Consider the following 17,058-nt stretch of genomic DNA (forward strand, 5'->3'; position numbering starts at 1 on the left):
AGCAGAGTTTTTTATTTGAAAAAAGAACTAGGAAGCCTCTGCGACTGCTTTTAAACCTGCTATTGCAGCTACTTCTGTTGCTAGGTCCCTAAAAGGGTGGATGGGGGAGTTAGAGGCTCACATTAAGGGGGGTACACCTAGGGAAGAGTTACTTTCTTCCTTCCCTACTATAAATAACGCTGATGCTTCTGCCGACTCCTTAAGATTTTCCGCTAGGGCTTCCGCCTTATCTAACTCTGCCCGTAGGGCAATTTGGTTAAAAGGCTGGAATGGGGATGCTAGTTCCAAGGCTAAACCTTGTGCTATTCCTTGCCAGGGTGAGTTTTTGTTTGGGCCTCGGACAAGAAAAAAGGCTTTCCCTCTGTTAGTCTGCCCCCAGGAGGTCTTTCCGTCCCAAATTCCAAAAAGCAGTCCCAAGGATGCCAGGGCCTCTCTTGGAGGTTATTAATTTTTTTTCACTTCAATGACAGAAGATCTCCAACAGCCCGTGGATAAATTATGTGATGGGGAGGGCCTAAAGCTAAAATTTCAGAGCATTCCAGAAGAGAGACTTGTAATTACAGCTTACCGTTCAGATCCCACAAAGCAGTCGGCCATTATCTGGTAAGAATTCCAGAGCAGGAAGTAAGTGACAAAGGGGTTTTATTCACCTCTTTTTCTTGTCTGCTGTATGAGAGATTTTGTATGGAGTCAATCGGGTCAGCTGTGAACAGTCTTTTCCTGGACTGCTTTATGGCCACAGTAGACCTGAGGGGATGCGTACGATCATGTCCCTATCCGTCCCAGCCACCAGATGTTTCTGAGGGTAGCAGTCCAGTTAGAGAGAGAGATGTACTGCATCTTCAGCTCCAGGCCTTACCCTTTGGGTTCACAGGCTTCAAGGGTCTTCACGAAGATTGTTTCAGAGATGATGGCCCACGTGAGGGAGAAGATCGTCATTATACCATACCTGGATGTTTTTTTTTTCTAGTGGCTCGGTCAAGTCAGATTCTTCAGGGACAGATTGCCTGGTTGAGGGAGGTACTAGAGAATCTGGGATGGGAGATAAGCCTAGAAAAATCCTATTTATGCCTGAGCCAGAGATGCAGCTTCCTAGGAATGATTTTGGACTCCAGTTCCCAGAGGTGCCCGTTACCCCTTCAAAAAGCTTTACTTATCAGATCAAGGGTTCAGCTACTACACTTGCATCTGTCAGTCACCCTAAGAGAGGCCATGTCAGTGCTGGGTCTCGTGACAGACGCTTTTCCGGGAGTAGAATGGGCCCAGTATCATTCAAGGCTTCTTCAGATTCTGTGGGATTGAGACAGATGTCTTCTCTCTGGATGCAGATATCTCTCCATCACCCCAGACTCGAAGTTCCTTGGGGTGGTGGATGGATCTGCAAAATAAAAAAGGGGGTTCCTTAGATCAGGGAGGCGGCTCTCCCCTTGACTATGCATGCAAGCCCATCTGGTTGGGGAGCCCAGGGGAACTGTCTCAAAATTTCAAGTAATTGAATGCTACAAAGTTGTTACCAAGGGTCCTCAGGAAAATTGGTGAGGAGGGAGCCACTGTGATAGTTATAGCTCCCTCTTGATCGAGACAGGTGTGGTTTTCCTGGCTCCGCAATATGTCAATAGCGACCCCTTGGGTGCTTCTAGAGTCTCAGGGTACAATCTTTCATCCAGAGGTGAAAAATCTGCACCTGACTGCCTGGTTGTTGAGGGAGATTTTAAAGAGGTCTCTCTGGGCATGTGGTTAAGGCTCTGTTGGCCAGTCGGAAGAAGATCACTTATGATATCTGAGAGTTTAGAGGACCTTCTTCAGATTTGCCAAGAAACCTGTGGATGTGCTAGAAGTTCCTGACATCCCACTTATTTTAGATTTCCCACAAGAGGGATGGAAGAAAAAACTTAGGCCTAGCACTTTGAAGATCCAAATTTCAGCTTTAAGCGCTTTGAGTTTAAGCGGAACATCCTTGGGTTAAGAGGTTTGTGACAGCAGTGTCCAAGTTATCTCCGGTCTGTAAAAATAGAGTTCCTCACTAGGATTTAAATTTGGTCCTTTCTACTCACTTCAGACCCCTTCAAGCCCTTTGATAAGGTCCCCCCCAAGATGCTCTCTTGGTTTACTTGGTAATCTTGTAAGATTGGGTGGTCATTTCTCCTGATCTCCTCCTCCTCCTCCCCCCATATATACGGATGGATGGATATTATAATTTTAGGTTAAGATATATTATGTTTCTTAGTTCTTGAAAAAAGGACTGGAGGTAGAGGGGATGATCCCTCTTTTTTAAAGGGTGGTTCTGTTTCCTGTCCTGGGGAGGTGGAGGCGGTCTCTCCAGGGGTGCTGTCATAGCCTCAAAGAAAACAGATTAGGCTACTTTCACACTAGCGTTCGGGCGGATCCGTTCTGAACGGATCCGCTCATAATAATGCAGACGGAGGCTCCGTTCAGAACGGATCCGTCTGCATTATTTTTAGCATAGAACAGCTAAGTGTGAAAATAGCCTAGTACGGATCCGTCCAGACTTTCAATGTAAAGTCAATGGGGGACGGATCCGCTTGAAGATTGAGCCACATTGTGGCATCTTCAAACGGATCCGTCCCCATTGACTTACATTGAAAGTCTGGACGGATCCGCACGCCTCCGTACGGCCAGGCGGACACCCGAACGCTGCAAGCAGCGTTCAGCTGTCCGCCTGTCCGTGCGGAGGCGAGCGGAGGCTGAACGCCGCCAGACTGATGCAGTCTGAGCGGATCCGCCTCCATTCAGACTGCATCAGGGCTGGACGGCTGCGTTCGGGTCCGCTCGTGAGCTCCTTCAAACGGCGCTCACGAGCGGAAACCCGAACGCTAGTGTGAAAGTAGCCTTACTGGTAAGTGTAATCCAATATTTCTGCTGATAATAGAATTGGTCTCGCAGGAGAAATTCATTTTCTTGTTCTTCACTTCTTGCCACCTGCCAATGCCAAATGGCCCCTCCGATGGAATGGGAGTGTTGGGCAGTAGAGCTAATGAACATGGTGGTGAGCGCCGTCAAATTCCCGGTAATGCTGGCGAGTGCAAATTAGACTAGTCAGTATACCCAGACAGCCCCATTAAAGTCACCACAAAATGCAGTGCGGGCAGCATATTATAGTGCAGGAGTGATAAGCCAAGGTCTCTCTCCGTTCAAGGATTCTGTCCCCCTCAGTCGGTGACTATAACTGGCACGTCTGCAAACAGGAGGCATTGCACAATCATCCCACAGCCGTGTCCTTCGGTCCATTTTGATTTTTAGAATTCCCAGATTTTATTTTTTTCCTTCTTGGTGTTGCAATTTCAGTGTTGAGGAGTGTAGATGCTGCATGGCATAGGATTACCAGCCGTCCTTATTCTCCTATCCTCCTCTTTCAGTAAAGTGCACATTATACAGCATTTGCAGCTCACATACCTGCAGTGGGAGGTAGGAGATACAGCAGCTACTGCTGAAAAGATCCCACAGTTGTAATAAGTGAACATGATATTCAGGCCGCTCATGCAGGGGCAGCCACTGAGATTTATGGTCACCAACTGGGAGCTGGACCGGACCAAATGTACAGCTTCCTTTTTACAGGTTGCTCGCCTTGCCACTTTTTGGATATTGGCTCGCTCTAATGGGCCATACTAGGAAATATGGAAAATTAATAAAGGGAGTTTGTCAGCAACTTTACATGTTGCAAACTCCCAAAGTGACCTGCTGCAACTGGCATTACTGGTCGATAGCTCCTCTCCCTGTTTAGCTGTTAGCCAACCCAGTATCACATCACCACTGGGCACGGACATGCGCTGTACAATTCCCACTGTGGGCAGTGGCATTGAATGGACTGCACATGCGCTGCTTCTCGCTGAGAGGGAGAGAAAACAGATGGGCGGGCAGGGGAAGAGGCTGGGCGGGGATAAGAGGCAGAGCTTCCTGGGCACCAACACGGTGGACGCCGCCCTGGGCACTTGCGAGCTCTCATTTACATATGCATTAAAGTTCGTTTTTGGCAGTTTTAAAAGTCCACAAAAGCATATAAAGGTACCGTTTTAATCATCTGTGTTGCGGCTACAGTGCTATGGGAACTGTTAAAAAGGGGTAAATGTGCTGACAGACTCCCTTTAAAGACCTTTTGGTTTCCACTCTATTTATAATAGTGCCTGTAGTTGCAGTATAAAGTACATGAGCATGACTTACATATGGTCCTGTTGCGTAACGTATTCTGCAGCACTTTACAGATTGTCATCGCTCACATCAGCCTAGTACCCAGTGGTGTCAGTCCATTTTCAGCATAATATCAGATATGCACAAGGGCCAATTTCCTAGAAAGCCCATAAAAAATGAATGGATCAGTCAGTGTGCTATCCACAAAATGGGTAGTAGGAAGGGCGGGACCACCAACAGCCCAGCAGACTTATCTAAGCCAATTCACAACTGGCACTTCTTAATAAATCTGGTGCATCTTACTTCAGCAGACATGGTATGTAATGCCAGTCTTATTGAATTCCTCCCTATGTTTTTCAGAACTTTATTCACCAGACCATGCATAAACTTTTTTTCAGTGTTTGACATACTACAGTCTTTCCACTGCAGATCACATTCACAAACTGTGTGTGGAATCTACCGCATGGTTAATGGATTTTTACCTGTGGCTGGCACTTTGAGACACAGTAGTTGGCACCTTTTCTGGTGCTTCAAGCTTGGTACAGACTACGTAATGCAGGCAGAGAGTTCATGATCTGTAAATGCTGAAAAGATCCAGCAGAGTCCTCAGGCCACTTGCAGGTAGAAGTATATACTTCTATATATAAATTTATGTAGTCACCGGCAAATCTAAGAATTCTCAGGCTTCATTTACACTTGGCAGTAGGAGCACAACATGGAACATCTTACCGATCACATTTTACAGTAGCTACGTTCCGGTTTATTCACCCGAATGGGTACTGTACTAAGCAGTAAAGCCCAAGTACCACTGTCAAGATATGAGTTGAGAAAATGAAGAATTTTGGATATATTCCTTGTCCATCTGGAAAATCCCCCCCCCCCTTTTCTTTTTGGTTTTCTTTTATTAAATGTGTTGTCTGATATTTTTTTTGATATTAATGTGCCCCCAGGATAGGTCATCAATATCTGATCGGTGGGGGTTGGCACACTGGGACCTCTATAGGCCAGTGATGTCATGTTCATTGGTCTGCAGTACAATGCATAGCCAGTATACGTTGTATGGCGCTGTGCCCGCTGGAGTGCAGCGGCCTCTTGAAGCTGATCAGTGAGGGTGCCCGATGTCAGACCCCTCACCAATCAGATATTGATGACCCATCCCTAAGGACAGGCCATCAATATCAAAATGTCGGATAAACCCTTAAACGCATACCAGTTGGGTTCTTTGCATATGTTGTGTTTCTGCGACATATTGCTTCCTGCTTATAATCCATCTACATTAAATATAGTTGGGCACATTTTGGGATGGCATTGAGCGAGCATGGAAAGCAGCCCTTCAAAACCATCTGTAGATGATCTTTATGGTTTCCTGGAATGCCAGAAATGGGTTATCGGGCTAGAAAATCAAGATAACTTGAAGATCTAATAAGCTCTATCCATTTCTTGTAGAAGGAGAATCCATCGTCGAGTCCCTTGAAATTGAGTTTCAGACAATACTGAAAAGAGAAATGTGTATGTTGTGCAGTGGCCTTAATAATTTTATGGCGGACATATTGTTACTCTTGGCATGCGCTACATCGTAGCAGGACATGGAGAGCAAGTGATGTGTTTATTGCATGCAGAAAACAATTTGTACTTTTTTTTTTTTTTCCCCCTTTTTTTTTCCAGTACTTTGCACGGTAAAGGTCAGTTTGAGCAATACAAGCAGAACGGGCTCGATAAAGCTATTATGGCAGAACAAATAGCAAGGATTTATTTTTTTATTTTTTATGATCCGCATTATATCTGATCTTACTCTTCTTTTAAAGAAAACTAAGTACCATATGTTGTAAAATGGATTTAATTATCTGAAATGCAGGCAGTTCCACCCACTGAAATCCGGAAGTGTCTCCCTACGGCGGTTCTAGCTTCAGCTGACCTTAGTGCAGCACTTCTACTGGTATCGTGAGATCTTCGAGAGCAATCAAATGTGAATCCCTGGAGCACGTTGCCTTCACTTTTTGCAGGAGCAAAGAAATAATGGGAACGATATAAGCTGTTCATTTGGTATCACACAGTTAAGTTATCACACGGGATGTGTAATACCATGGTAAACATTTTGACAGTCTCCCCAGTGATGGCGTGTTTGGATAAAGCAGTAGCGCGCAGCAGGAAATATCCCAGCAACGTTGACATCCTACAAAGAGCCTCACATGAACAGTACCGCATAGGAGACGGAGGCAGGAGCAGCTGGAAGCCAATTTAACCTGGTCTTGCATGGAGGGGAGCGTTTGCGTTCACACTTGGGACACCAAAAGCTGTAAAAATGTTTTATTTGCACAAATGAGGATTGAGATCTTTTAAGAAGAACTAATTTGCTTTCATTAACATCCAACCGTGGTTATGTTAATTGTAATACCACGGCCAAGATCATTACTAGCCTTCCAGATTTAAAGGGTGGGTAGTGTCATGACCAAGATTACTTGGCTACTGGACTTGGCATCGGCTCTGCTTGTGCTGGATCTGCGTAGTGCTGCAAGGATGCTCAATGGGTAGATGCCCTGGCCAAATTGCCTTCTGTGTAGAGAACCTGTATTCGGACCTGGACATGCGCAGTAGAGGAGCAGAGATACAGGGTAACATGGGCGTCGGCTGTAAGCCCGCTCACGGACTGGAAATACTGCCGCGGTTCCTAAGGCACTAATAAGATGAAGGAGTGGTGTGTGGGGTTTTTTTTTTTTTTTTTTTTTTTTTTTTTACCTCTTCCTAATTTTTAAGTACATGTGACTTTTGTGAAAGTTGTTTTATTTTTTTTAAATGAAAGAGGCACAACAGATATCAAATAGATGGCACTGGTCTGATCAGCGGGGGTCAGATACCACCCATCAGATGCGCATGCATACATACATACATACATGCATACTCCTTTTGTCAGAGAAACCTGTGAAGAGAACGAACCTACTCTAGGACATTCGGCTAGGGTGGTCTTCACTGGGCTTTCAGACCCAGGATGTAGACTTCCCGCATGGACGATGCTTCTGCTTGGAGATCTCTGTATTCTGGAGGTTCGAGGACTGAATGCTAGGTGAGATCTAGTAGGAATTGCAGGGTTTTAATGATCAAACTGGAGAACAACCGGGTCAGTTTTTCCACCACCTGAGATGGCTGGTAACGGGGAACCTACTCTGTATGACAATTATGCTAAATATATTTACGTCATTCGCCTAGCTGTCCTGACCAGCACTATTCCTCCAGTGAGCCAATGAGGACGATGTACTGACGCAGCCGGATTTGGTTCTTCATCCATGTGTATTTATTTGGGCACTGAATAAGAACATTGTGAAGCTTTATAAAATCATTTTGTTCATTCATTAAATGTTCTTCCCTATAGTTTCATGTGCTTCTGATATATCTTGGATGGTATGATGGACAGGATGTCTATTGCTAGTGTATGAATAACTTGGGCAGGGCAGCACTACTGAAGCCTGTTACCTAGTCTCGTTCTGAAATATTTTTATAGATCTAATCACTTTGGGGAATATACCCTGTAAGTAAAAGACTCTGAATACAGGAATAGTTCTTCGGGCTCCTGTGCTGTTATAGGTAGCTCTCATTTTCATGTTCTTTTTCCCCTTATTGTATTATGATGTATGCATTTCCTTTTTGTTTTGTACTGTGACAGTGAAGTCCATTTATTCTTATTGTGACATTAATATGATTATTATTTATTAAAGCACTATTCATTCCCTGGTGCTGTACATATAAGGGGTATATTTGCATAATACAGACATGTACAGAAGGAGAGAGGGCCCTGTCTTTGAGGGCTTACAATCTACATAATAGTAGCGTTCCCTTGTATCAGTGGGTCCTGTCTAATAACTGATATTTCTTAACATGATGACTGTGATTCCCGCAGTTGAGAAATGGGACACTATCCCACACTTACTGCCGTTGTAGTTTACGCGTTCTTCCATGTGATGTGCCAGGGGATCTAGCCGTGGGCATTAACACTGAAAACTCCTCCTGGCAGCAGTCTCTAATGCGTTAGGATATTTGATTCTGGCACGTCGGTCTGTCTGCCTGTGCCCATTCCTGCCGAGCCCTGCACTCACCGAAATGAAGAGTCGGGACTGATCTTCAGAAATTGGCTGAAACATCACCAGGCAATGGGAGCGTGCCAGCAATCCCCTCTCATCTGCATTTGCTCCCTTGACAGACCTATCTGTATCTTTTTGAATGAACATATTAAGAGCTTGGTTCTTTCACAAGTTATAGCTTGCTTTTATTTAGCAAGCTCCTCCAAGACTTGATACAGCCCCTGTTCTCTTGATTTAATCAGTCAGACCCCCACAATTATCCCCTATCCAGTGGATAGAAGATGGTGGGTCCCACCCCCCCCCCCCCCCCCCCCTCTTAACACTACTTTTAACCAGTGCAGCCATCCATTCTTCAGTAAAGATATTTATCTACAAACATCAGACTGGTGGTCCAGAGCAGAGGTCTCCTGGGCTTTCAGTAGAAACCAGCAGAACTTGTGGTTTTCAGTTTTCCTGCAGATTACGGTGTTTGAGCTTATCTGCCTGACTAGCGGTTGCAACATCATTGCTTCACAAATAGAGCAGAAAAAATTAATTACCTGTGACTGGAAGGACTGATGAGCGGTCTTATCTCCAGAAGACATGCAATGAATACCATAAACTCCCAAAAGGCTTTTAGTTTACTCCGGGATAAGTTGTTTTGCGCATTCTATTTGTGCTTGACTTAAGATTTGGGTTTTCTTGAGATGTTGCGGTGTGCCACTATGAGCCCATAGCAGTATATAGCTCTGTTTCAGATCTGTAACATGTCCATAGGCCCTGAGTAAGTATGCCATTTTGGTCTTGCAGGGAAATGATGGCCTCTTCATAGGTTACTTCTAAAAATGGCCTACAAAAAAAAGTTGGTAATGGGCAACGGCTGTCCTGACCTCTATAACCCTCTCTAGTGCGTGTCTGTAGAGTCCAGTATTACCTGACCCTGTACCTGCCTGTGACATGTTTTATCAGGGATTTTTTTATATATTTTTTGCAATGACTACCACCCTCAGTTGGAGTAAAGCCTTTTAAAATTGAACTTCAGCCAAGCTAATTATTTCATCAATAAATAAAACTGGCAGTAGATTCATCTTGGTAAGGTTTGCACTGATTGGTTATCACAGTTTGTCAATATGGACTGTTCATTCTGTCTTTCTTCGTTTGTCATTCATGCCAACTGCTCTTGGTGCGAGAAGCTGTCGAGATGCTGGTGATCCATGCACTGGTCCTCCTGGGCTGCTGCTAGGTTTGATGGAGGCTTTGACTGATGAAATCTGTTAATTTGCTTTGAATCCTACATTAATGGGTTCCCTGTAAAGAATCCATCACTTGTACTTAAAACCCTGACAATAAAACCATTGTCGGATCTTAATGGGGAAAAAAAAAGAGTTCTTTACTAAAGCATGAAGAAAGCAGATGCTGAAGGTCACGTTCTCCGCTCTAGCAAATACTTGTTCTTACAGGAAGTTCATAATTAACCTGAGCAGATAGAGCAAAGAGAGAAGCTATATTCCATTAACCTATGTGGAGCCTACAGTGGAAATAATTGCATTTGGGAGGAGTCTTTGGACTCTGTACTATGGGTTGTCATCCTGGACCCAAGATTATTGGTAGTCATTTAGTGGGACAGCTCCATTTTATGAAATGTGAAAAGACGACTTGTCGCTGTCAGTCTGTGGGCTTGGGCTGAACTAGCAGGAGGCTGTTGACTGGTTCCGGTAGGCCCTGACCCATGAGTGCCCATCCCCGAGCATCGTACAGTGCACTCGTGCACAGCCTACACATCTCAGGTACTTGTGCACCCATAGAATAAATGGGGTAGTTTATGAACTGCTAAGTTCTCGGTTGCCACTGCTCACCTACATTCTTCTTTCTAAATGAAGTGATGAAACAGCTTGGCAGTGAGATCGCAGCACCTAGAGCTAAAAGGGCCCAGGCCTAGTCTGTGTGTAAAAAAAAAAAAAAAAAAATGGGTGGAAACCGGGAGGAAATGACCTGTTGCAAGGTCATTCAGAAGGGTGTCGGAGTTTTCCCTACTGTAGGAAAGTGGGTTGTTGTGTTTGATTTAAAGTGAATTGGTCACCAAAAAATGTTATCTGCCAGTTAAAACCAGATGGTAATGTAGACCTTTTTTTTTTATTTATTTTTTTATTCTATTTCCTGAACAGGATTATGGGGGCTGCCACCTTGCCGGAGCTGTTTCTAACAGCATTTAATTAAGAAAGTTTCTTTACAGCCTCCCCATGGTCCATAGACACAATGGTCAGGAGAGGACCTCATTGACTTCTATAGGACAGTTTTCTAGGCATGCTGTGTTACCTGTGCAGAGGTCAGGAAGGAGTAGATGAGCTTAGACAGTCCCCTATTGTGGTGATTTAATTACAGGCAGAATTAGAATGATTGATAAGGGTCCATTCACACGTCCGCAGTGTTTTGCGGATCCACAAAACACCAGGCTGGCACCCCACTAGAAATGACTATTGTCCGCAGCTGCGGACAAGATTAGGACATGCTCTAGCTCTATTTTATTTATTTTTATTTATTATATTTTTTATTTTATTTTTTTGTGCTGTCTACATCTCTTCTGTCCCCCTTTGAAAACGAATGGGTCCACACCCGTTCCGCATAATTGCGGAACGGATCCGGACCCAGAGTGCGCATGTCTGAATGGAGCCTAAGAAGGTAACTGCAGTAAAATGATCTGTACAGACCAAGAAGGGGCTCCTATTAGGCTTATTGGCCAGTGTGAATAACATGATTTAAACAATGTTTTCTGATGACACATTTCGAGACCATAGTGGACGCGTGTCACTGCATGCTTATATAATAGCTTATGTTGGGGGATACACCCATCGTACACCTCCAAAGTGAACAGGCTCTAATGCAACAATGTAGGCAAGTTGTGTGTTTATTTTTATTTTTTTATGGTATAGTTTTAGGCCTCTTTCACACTTGCGTTGTCCGGTTCCGGCGTGTACTCCACTTGCCGGAATTACACGCCAGATCTGGAAAAACGCAAGTGTACTGAAAGCATTTGAAGACGGATCCGTCTTCAAAATGCTTTCAGTGTTACTATGGCAGCCAGGACGCTATTAAAGTCCTGGTTGGCATAGTAGGAGCGGGGGAGCGGCATACTTACCGTCCGTGCGGCTCCCGGGGCGCTCCAGAATGACGTCAGAGCGCCCCATGCGCATGGATGACGTGCCATGCGATCACTTGATCCATGCGCTTGGGGCTCCCTGACGTCACTCTGGAGCGCCCCGGGAGCCGCACGGATGGCAAGTATGCTGCTCCCCCGCTCCACTTTACCATGGCTGCCAGGACTTTAGCGTCCCGGCAGCCATGGTAACCATTCAGAAAAAGCTAAACGTCAGATCCGGCAATGCGCCGAAACAACGTTTAGCTTAAGGCTGTATCCGGATCAATGCCTTTAATTGGGCATTAATTCCGGGTCCGGCCTTGCGGCAAGTCTTCAGGATTTTTGGCCGGAGCAAAAAGCGCAGCATGCTGCGGTATTTTCTCCGGCCAAAAAAACGTTCTGGTCCGGAACAGAAGACATCCTGAATGGATTTCACTCCATTCAGAATACATTAGGATAAAACTGATCAGGATTCATCCGGCATAGAGCCCCGACGACGGAACTCTATGCCGGAAGAAAAGAACGCAGATGTGAAAGAGCCCTTAGGTTTACTGTTCTTACATACTATAGAGTAATGGTGTTTTTAGACCAAGCATTTATGGTAGCGGCAGCTAACCAAGTGCATGCTCCTTGCTTCAACACAGACAACGAAGCTTCAAGTCCTCCACTGTATTTCCTGTGCTCCGTCTCTGGGGGGTGGGGAATCAGCTTCACATAGCAACTTCAGTGATCACTGAGTCACAGTATATGGGGAAGGTGTGTGTAATATATATATATATATATATATATATATATATATATATATATATATATATATATATATATATAATTATATTTATATGAGATCTCTACCTTGATGTGGTATTTTGGGGTGGTGTGGATTTATGTTAAAACCAAATGAAAAGGCTTCCGCCATGTAATGTATTCCTTAACATTTGTGCTTGTTTCACAGACGTATGGGCTCAGACTAGGTACTTGGTATGGAAGAAACATAAAATACAGTGGCTATGCCCTGACAGGTCAGCCGCGGCAAGCGCCGGTTTTAGGCAATTACAGTATTTGTCAAGCTCTGATGACCCTACATTCTGCTGTATAAATGGCGCATTTACCATGCAGGCCAAATATTGGTATTCATTTTGGTCCCATTCTAAGTAGAAATTGCATTCTCCTGTACTCGGCAGGAATACTTATTGGTCCACCCACAAAATGGTTCTGCGTAAAACATTTGTTATCATGTCCCTAATGGGTACATCGCCTTTCCCTGCAGTCTTCTCCATGATCCCCAGCGTTAAATTAAAAATGTTCACATATTATTCGTATTAAGTAGCACAAACAAGAAAAAACTATTTAAATGCTCACAATTTTTATAGAATTGTGAGCATAGTGGGTTGTTGTTTTTTGCGCAGTCTGCCTGTTTGTTGCCATGAGACGCAGCGATGCCCGCCATAAGGGTTTCTTCTCGAAGGCTGAAACATCACCACCGCTTAATATAGTAAAAATATCCTTGTGTTAGATCCCGGGTTAAAGGGCTTCTCTCACTTCAGCAAATGGCATTTATCATGAACACTTCCGCGGTCCCACCACCAGACAGGCCAGGGCCTCTTATAGTGTGCAGGCACGACCACTGCTGCTGGATTACAGAGTGGTCATCACCAAGGAGATGAGCAATGTATAATGTGGTGGTAAAACACCAGCAAAGGAAGCAATATGGACAACCACAATACATTAGTAAGTGCCTTGTATTACTTTCTCTACATAATTGCCATTTGCTGAAGTGAGAGAACCCCTTCAATGTCCATTGACGTGATTTCTTATTTTCCATTGCTTGTTACTCGGTACACAATCGCATCGGACTGTCACAATGAGGCTCACTTTCTAATTTCCCGATCGCATATGTACGCAGTAGGGTCAATTTAATAGGAAGCTGATTAAAGGGGCATTCTGACCCGGTTACATTGTTATCCCTTTATGTAGTTTATAGGGAATAGGTCTTAGGTTGGTGGGGTCTGACTGTGTGGACCCCCGCCCACCACAAGAATGGAGGCATGTGCCCCTTCCCCCATTTGAATGGAGTGATGGTTAAGCATGTGCCCCACAGCTCCCATTCATAATTTGTGGGACTGCCAGAAATAGCTGAGCACTCGACTCTGTCTTTGAGACTGACTGGGATAGTAGAGTTCTCCTTTAATTGAAACCTTATCCAGCTCAGTAAGATGTCTTCCCATATACAGCCACCCATAAACTTTCATACATGTTAAAACATTCCTATTCCCTATATGAAAAGGTGTTTATAATACGCGCCTCATCTGGATGCAGGCTTTTACAGTCGATGATTTTTGATAGTAGTGTTCCCCCTCCCCTCATTTACTGTGAGTAACAGCTGCACTCAAAGTTCACTTTAATTCCCAACCTAATTTTGTAGACCTGGTTGGCTGAGATAAGACACCCAGACTGTGTATTATGCCCTGATCACGAGAACGATCTGTGTGCTTTCCACAGCCAACATTCATTCACCAAAATGTCTGAATGTGGACCACAGACCTATTGAAGTCAGTAGGTCCACAGCGGTCGTGTGCATCAAGCCTAAACTTGTTGAAGATGACAGTCCCTTTTAAGGGGTTGTCCGGGTTCAGACCCGGACATATGCCCATTTTCACCCAGGCAGCCCCCCTGACTTGAGCAGTTCATGCTCTGATGCTCTCCTTTGCCCTGCGCTGAATCGCGCAGGCAAAGACATTTTCTGGAGTTCCACTGACAAACCTGGCTCTCCATGGGTCTGCCAGGCGGAGGCTTCCGCCCAGCAGTGAGCCCAGTGATGTCACCAGCACTGATGGGCGGGCTTTAGCGCTGCCCTAGCCTGTAAAACAGCTAGGGCAGCACTGAAGCCCGCCCATCAGATTCGGTGACATCACTAGCAACACTGCTGGGCAGAAGCCTCTGCCCGGCAGTGTGTTATTGTAAATACAAGGAGAGCATTGGAGCATAAGTATTAACTTTTACCTATTCATCTATGTATGTAGATAAGCATATACCTACATATCTCCTTTTTTTTTTTTTTAATAATAATAAATTATATATATATATATATATATATATATATATATATATATATATATATATATATATATATATATATATATATATATATATATATATATCTGCAATGAGCAGTTGAAACGTTGCACAGGGGAATAAAGAAGGTTCTTTTTTTACTTTATCCTGGAGTGCTGCCTCGTTTTTGCAATACCTACAACCATATTGACCGAACAGCCTAAGGTCAGAGGATTTTTGCACCCAACTACACCTGCACAGTGCTGCTGCTCTCTCTTTGCACTATAGAGATATATATATATATATATATATATATATATATATATATATATATATATATATATAATATATATATCTCTATCTATATCTCTAATTTATATACTCATTGATGTACTTGCCCACTTAAGTGTTCTATTTTATCTATATATTCATGCAAGTATATATCCATACATCTCTATATATCTAATTCTATATACGACTTTTATACATATATACATTTTTTTTTTTTTACTATTTATTTTCTACTATATTTTTACCATTTGTTCCTTGTAGACTTAATAAAGGGGTTGTCGAGACGCCAAAACGCGTTGTCTTGTAATAAACTTTGTTGTATCCTGCATCAGGTTGTGGTAATGCGCCTTACGATGTCTATTAGCTGGATCACTCTATCGCGACAAGCTGAGATACGTTTTCCAATCTGATATTGATGACCTATCCTGAGGAGAGGTCATCAATATTAAAAGCCCAGAGAACCCTCTTTTAATCCTTCAGGACACGTGCAGTGTTTCAACCTCCATGAGGTCTTCATCAGAAAGCATCTATACTTGCATTTGATATGGAGACCAAAGGCTGTGACTTGGTATCTTCAAAATGGCTGACCATGGTGGTGATTTCCTGTAGAAGGAGCACTTGTGTGAGCAGTTCTTCTGTGGAAAATGTCATAAGCATCTGTTATGTTTTCTCTATTTTCTATAAGAAGAAAAGTGATGGGGGTGGGGGTGCAGCGTATGAGAGTATAAGGAAAAGCAGTTGTGAAATATTCGTAATAACAGACCTTTAATAGGCATTTTCCAATTCGCACATTACACTGGGGCGATATGAGATGTAGACGAGTATTACGATATGACACCTCCGTAGCTGTTAGTCTGATTGTGGCTCTGGATGCTGAGGACCACGTGTTGGCCTCATGCTGAGTAAGTCACTGCATACGATGACATTGATTTTAGTCATCTTGAAGCAAATGTGAAGCATGTCGTTACTTCAGAAAGTGGCTCTTTTTACACTTTTAACTCCTCTGTGCTTTTTACAGGTTCAACTACAGATCAACACATCATCTCGCATCCCAGGGGTTTTATGAATTTTTAAATTGGTTTGATGAACGAGCATGGTATCCACTGGGAAGAATAGTAGGTGGGACGGTAAGTGTCTGCACTACATTAGTTCCTTTTGAGCAAATGCTTTATTGGATGCATTGATTGATTTTTGTGTAATTTTATGTAGCGCCCTGCTGCCGCCTTTTACATAGTGGGAAACATAGAGAGGTTCTCTTAACCCTTTCAGCCCGGGTCATTTTCTGTTTTTACGTTTTCATCTTTCACTCTGCCTTCCCGGAGCCGCAACTTATTGCTTTATTTTTTTTCATTCACATAGCCTTTATAAGGGCTTGGTTTTTTTTTTGGTTTTTTTTCGGCGGGACAAGTTGTACTTTTTAATGGCACCCTTGACTATTGCATACAATGTAGTGGGAAACTGGAAAAAAATCCAAATGAGCCAGAATGAGGGACGAAATTCTGACTTTTTTTTATTTTTTATTTTTTTTTAATGGCCTTCCCTATGAACTAAAACTGACCTGTGCTTGTAACTACATTTTATAGTTTTTCTTGTTTTTAATGCACAAAAATATTAAACCGTTGGGGGGAAAAAATAATAATTGTTTGCATCTCCGTATTCTGACGTCCCCCTTCCCTCCATAATCTTTAATCTTTCCTTTTTTGGGGGGGAGTTTTTCGATTTTAATATTTTTATTTTTTACCGAGAGGTGAAGCGAGGAATATTTATATTTTGATTTTTCCTTTCCAGCATTCGTCATAATGGTACAGGTGTTTTGGGACGTAGCAATGCAAATTATCACAATTATGTCTGGCACTGGTGGACCACCAAATATAAGACTCGTGCACTTTTTACCAATATTCTTTCTTGCTACAAAAAAGTGCGTCTTATTGTCCAAAAACGAACATATGTAAAATGAATTTACACATGGATGTCCTCAGGGTGATTACACTAATGATATGCCTATACATACAGTAGATACCTCCTGACAACCACAGCTGAGAATTGTAGCATTATGTCTAACCCCTTGGGGGGGAAAAAAAAAAAAATAATAATAATAAACTTCTGGATCAGTCCTGTATATATTTAATAATGTGATTTTAAATGCCTTTTTATCCATTAAAGCAAGTCTTGTCCCACCATGGGTCCTGAGCAGCCGCCATGTTAGTGATTTAATTCCTCAATAAAAGTAACTGAAGTTACCAGATAATCACATTTAATGCAGAATTAGCTTGCAGTTTTTCACCTTAATTTCTTTTTTGACAAATTGATTAATACATTTTTTTTTAAATGATTATATTCTGTCCTAATTCCTAAGTCGTGCAGCGTTTTCATATAATTGGG

General features: G+C 43.2%; 1 protein-coding gene across 1 annotated transcript in view; it reads left to right on the forward strand.

Moving 5' to 3' along the window:
* STT3B (STT3 oligosaccharyltransferase complex catalytic subunit B) overlaps positions 1-17,058 on the forward strand; it is a 90,538-nt gene that overhangs the window by 19,683 nt on the left and 53,797 nt on the right. Inside the window, exon 2 of the mRNA XM_044293484.1 lies at positions 15,695-15,803. Coding sequence (XP_044149419.1) covers positions 15,695-15,803 — 109 coding nt within the window. The remainder of the gene's footprint in view (positions 1-15,694; positions 15,804-17,058) is intronic.

Source organism: Bufo gargarizans, chromosome 5 (assembly GCF_014858855.1).
Source record: "Bufo gargarizans isolate SCDJY-AF-19 chromosome 5, ASM1485885v1, whole genome shotgun sequence".
Classification (NCBI taxonomy): Eukaryota; Metazoa; Chordata; class Amphibia; order Anura; family Bufonidae; genus Bufo; species Bufo gargarizans.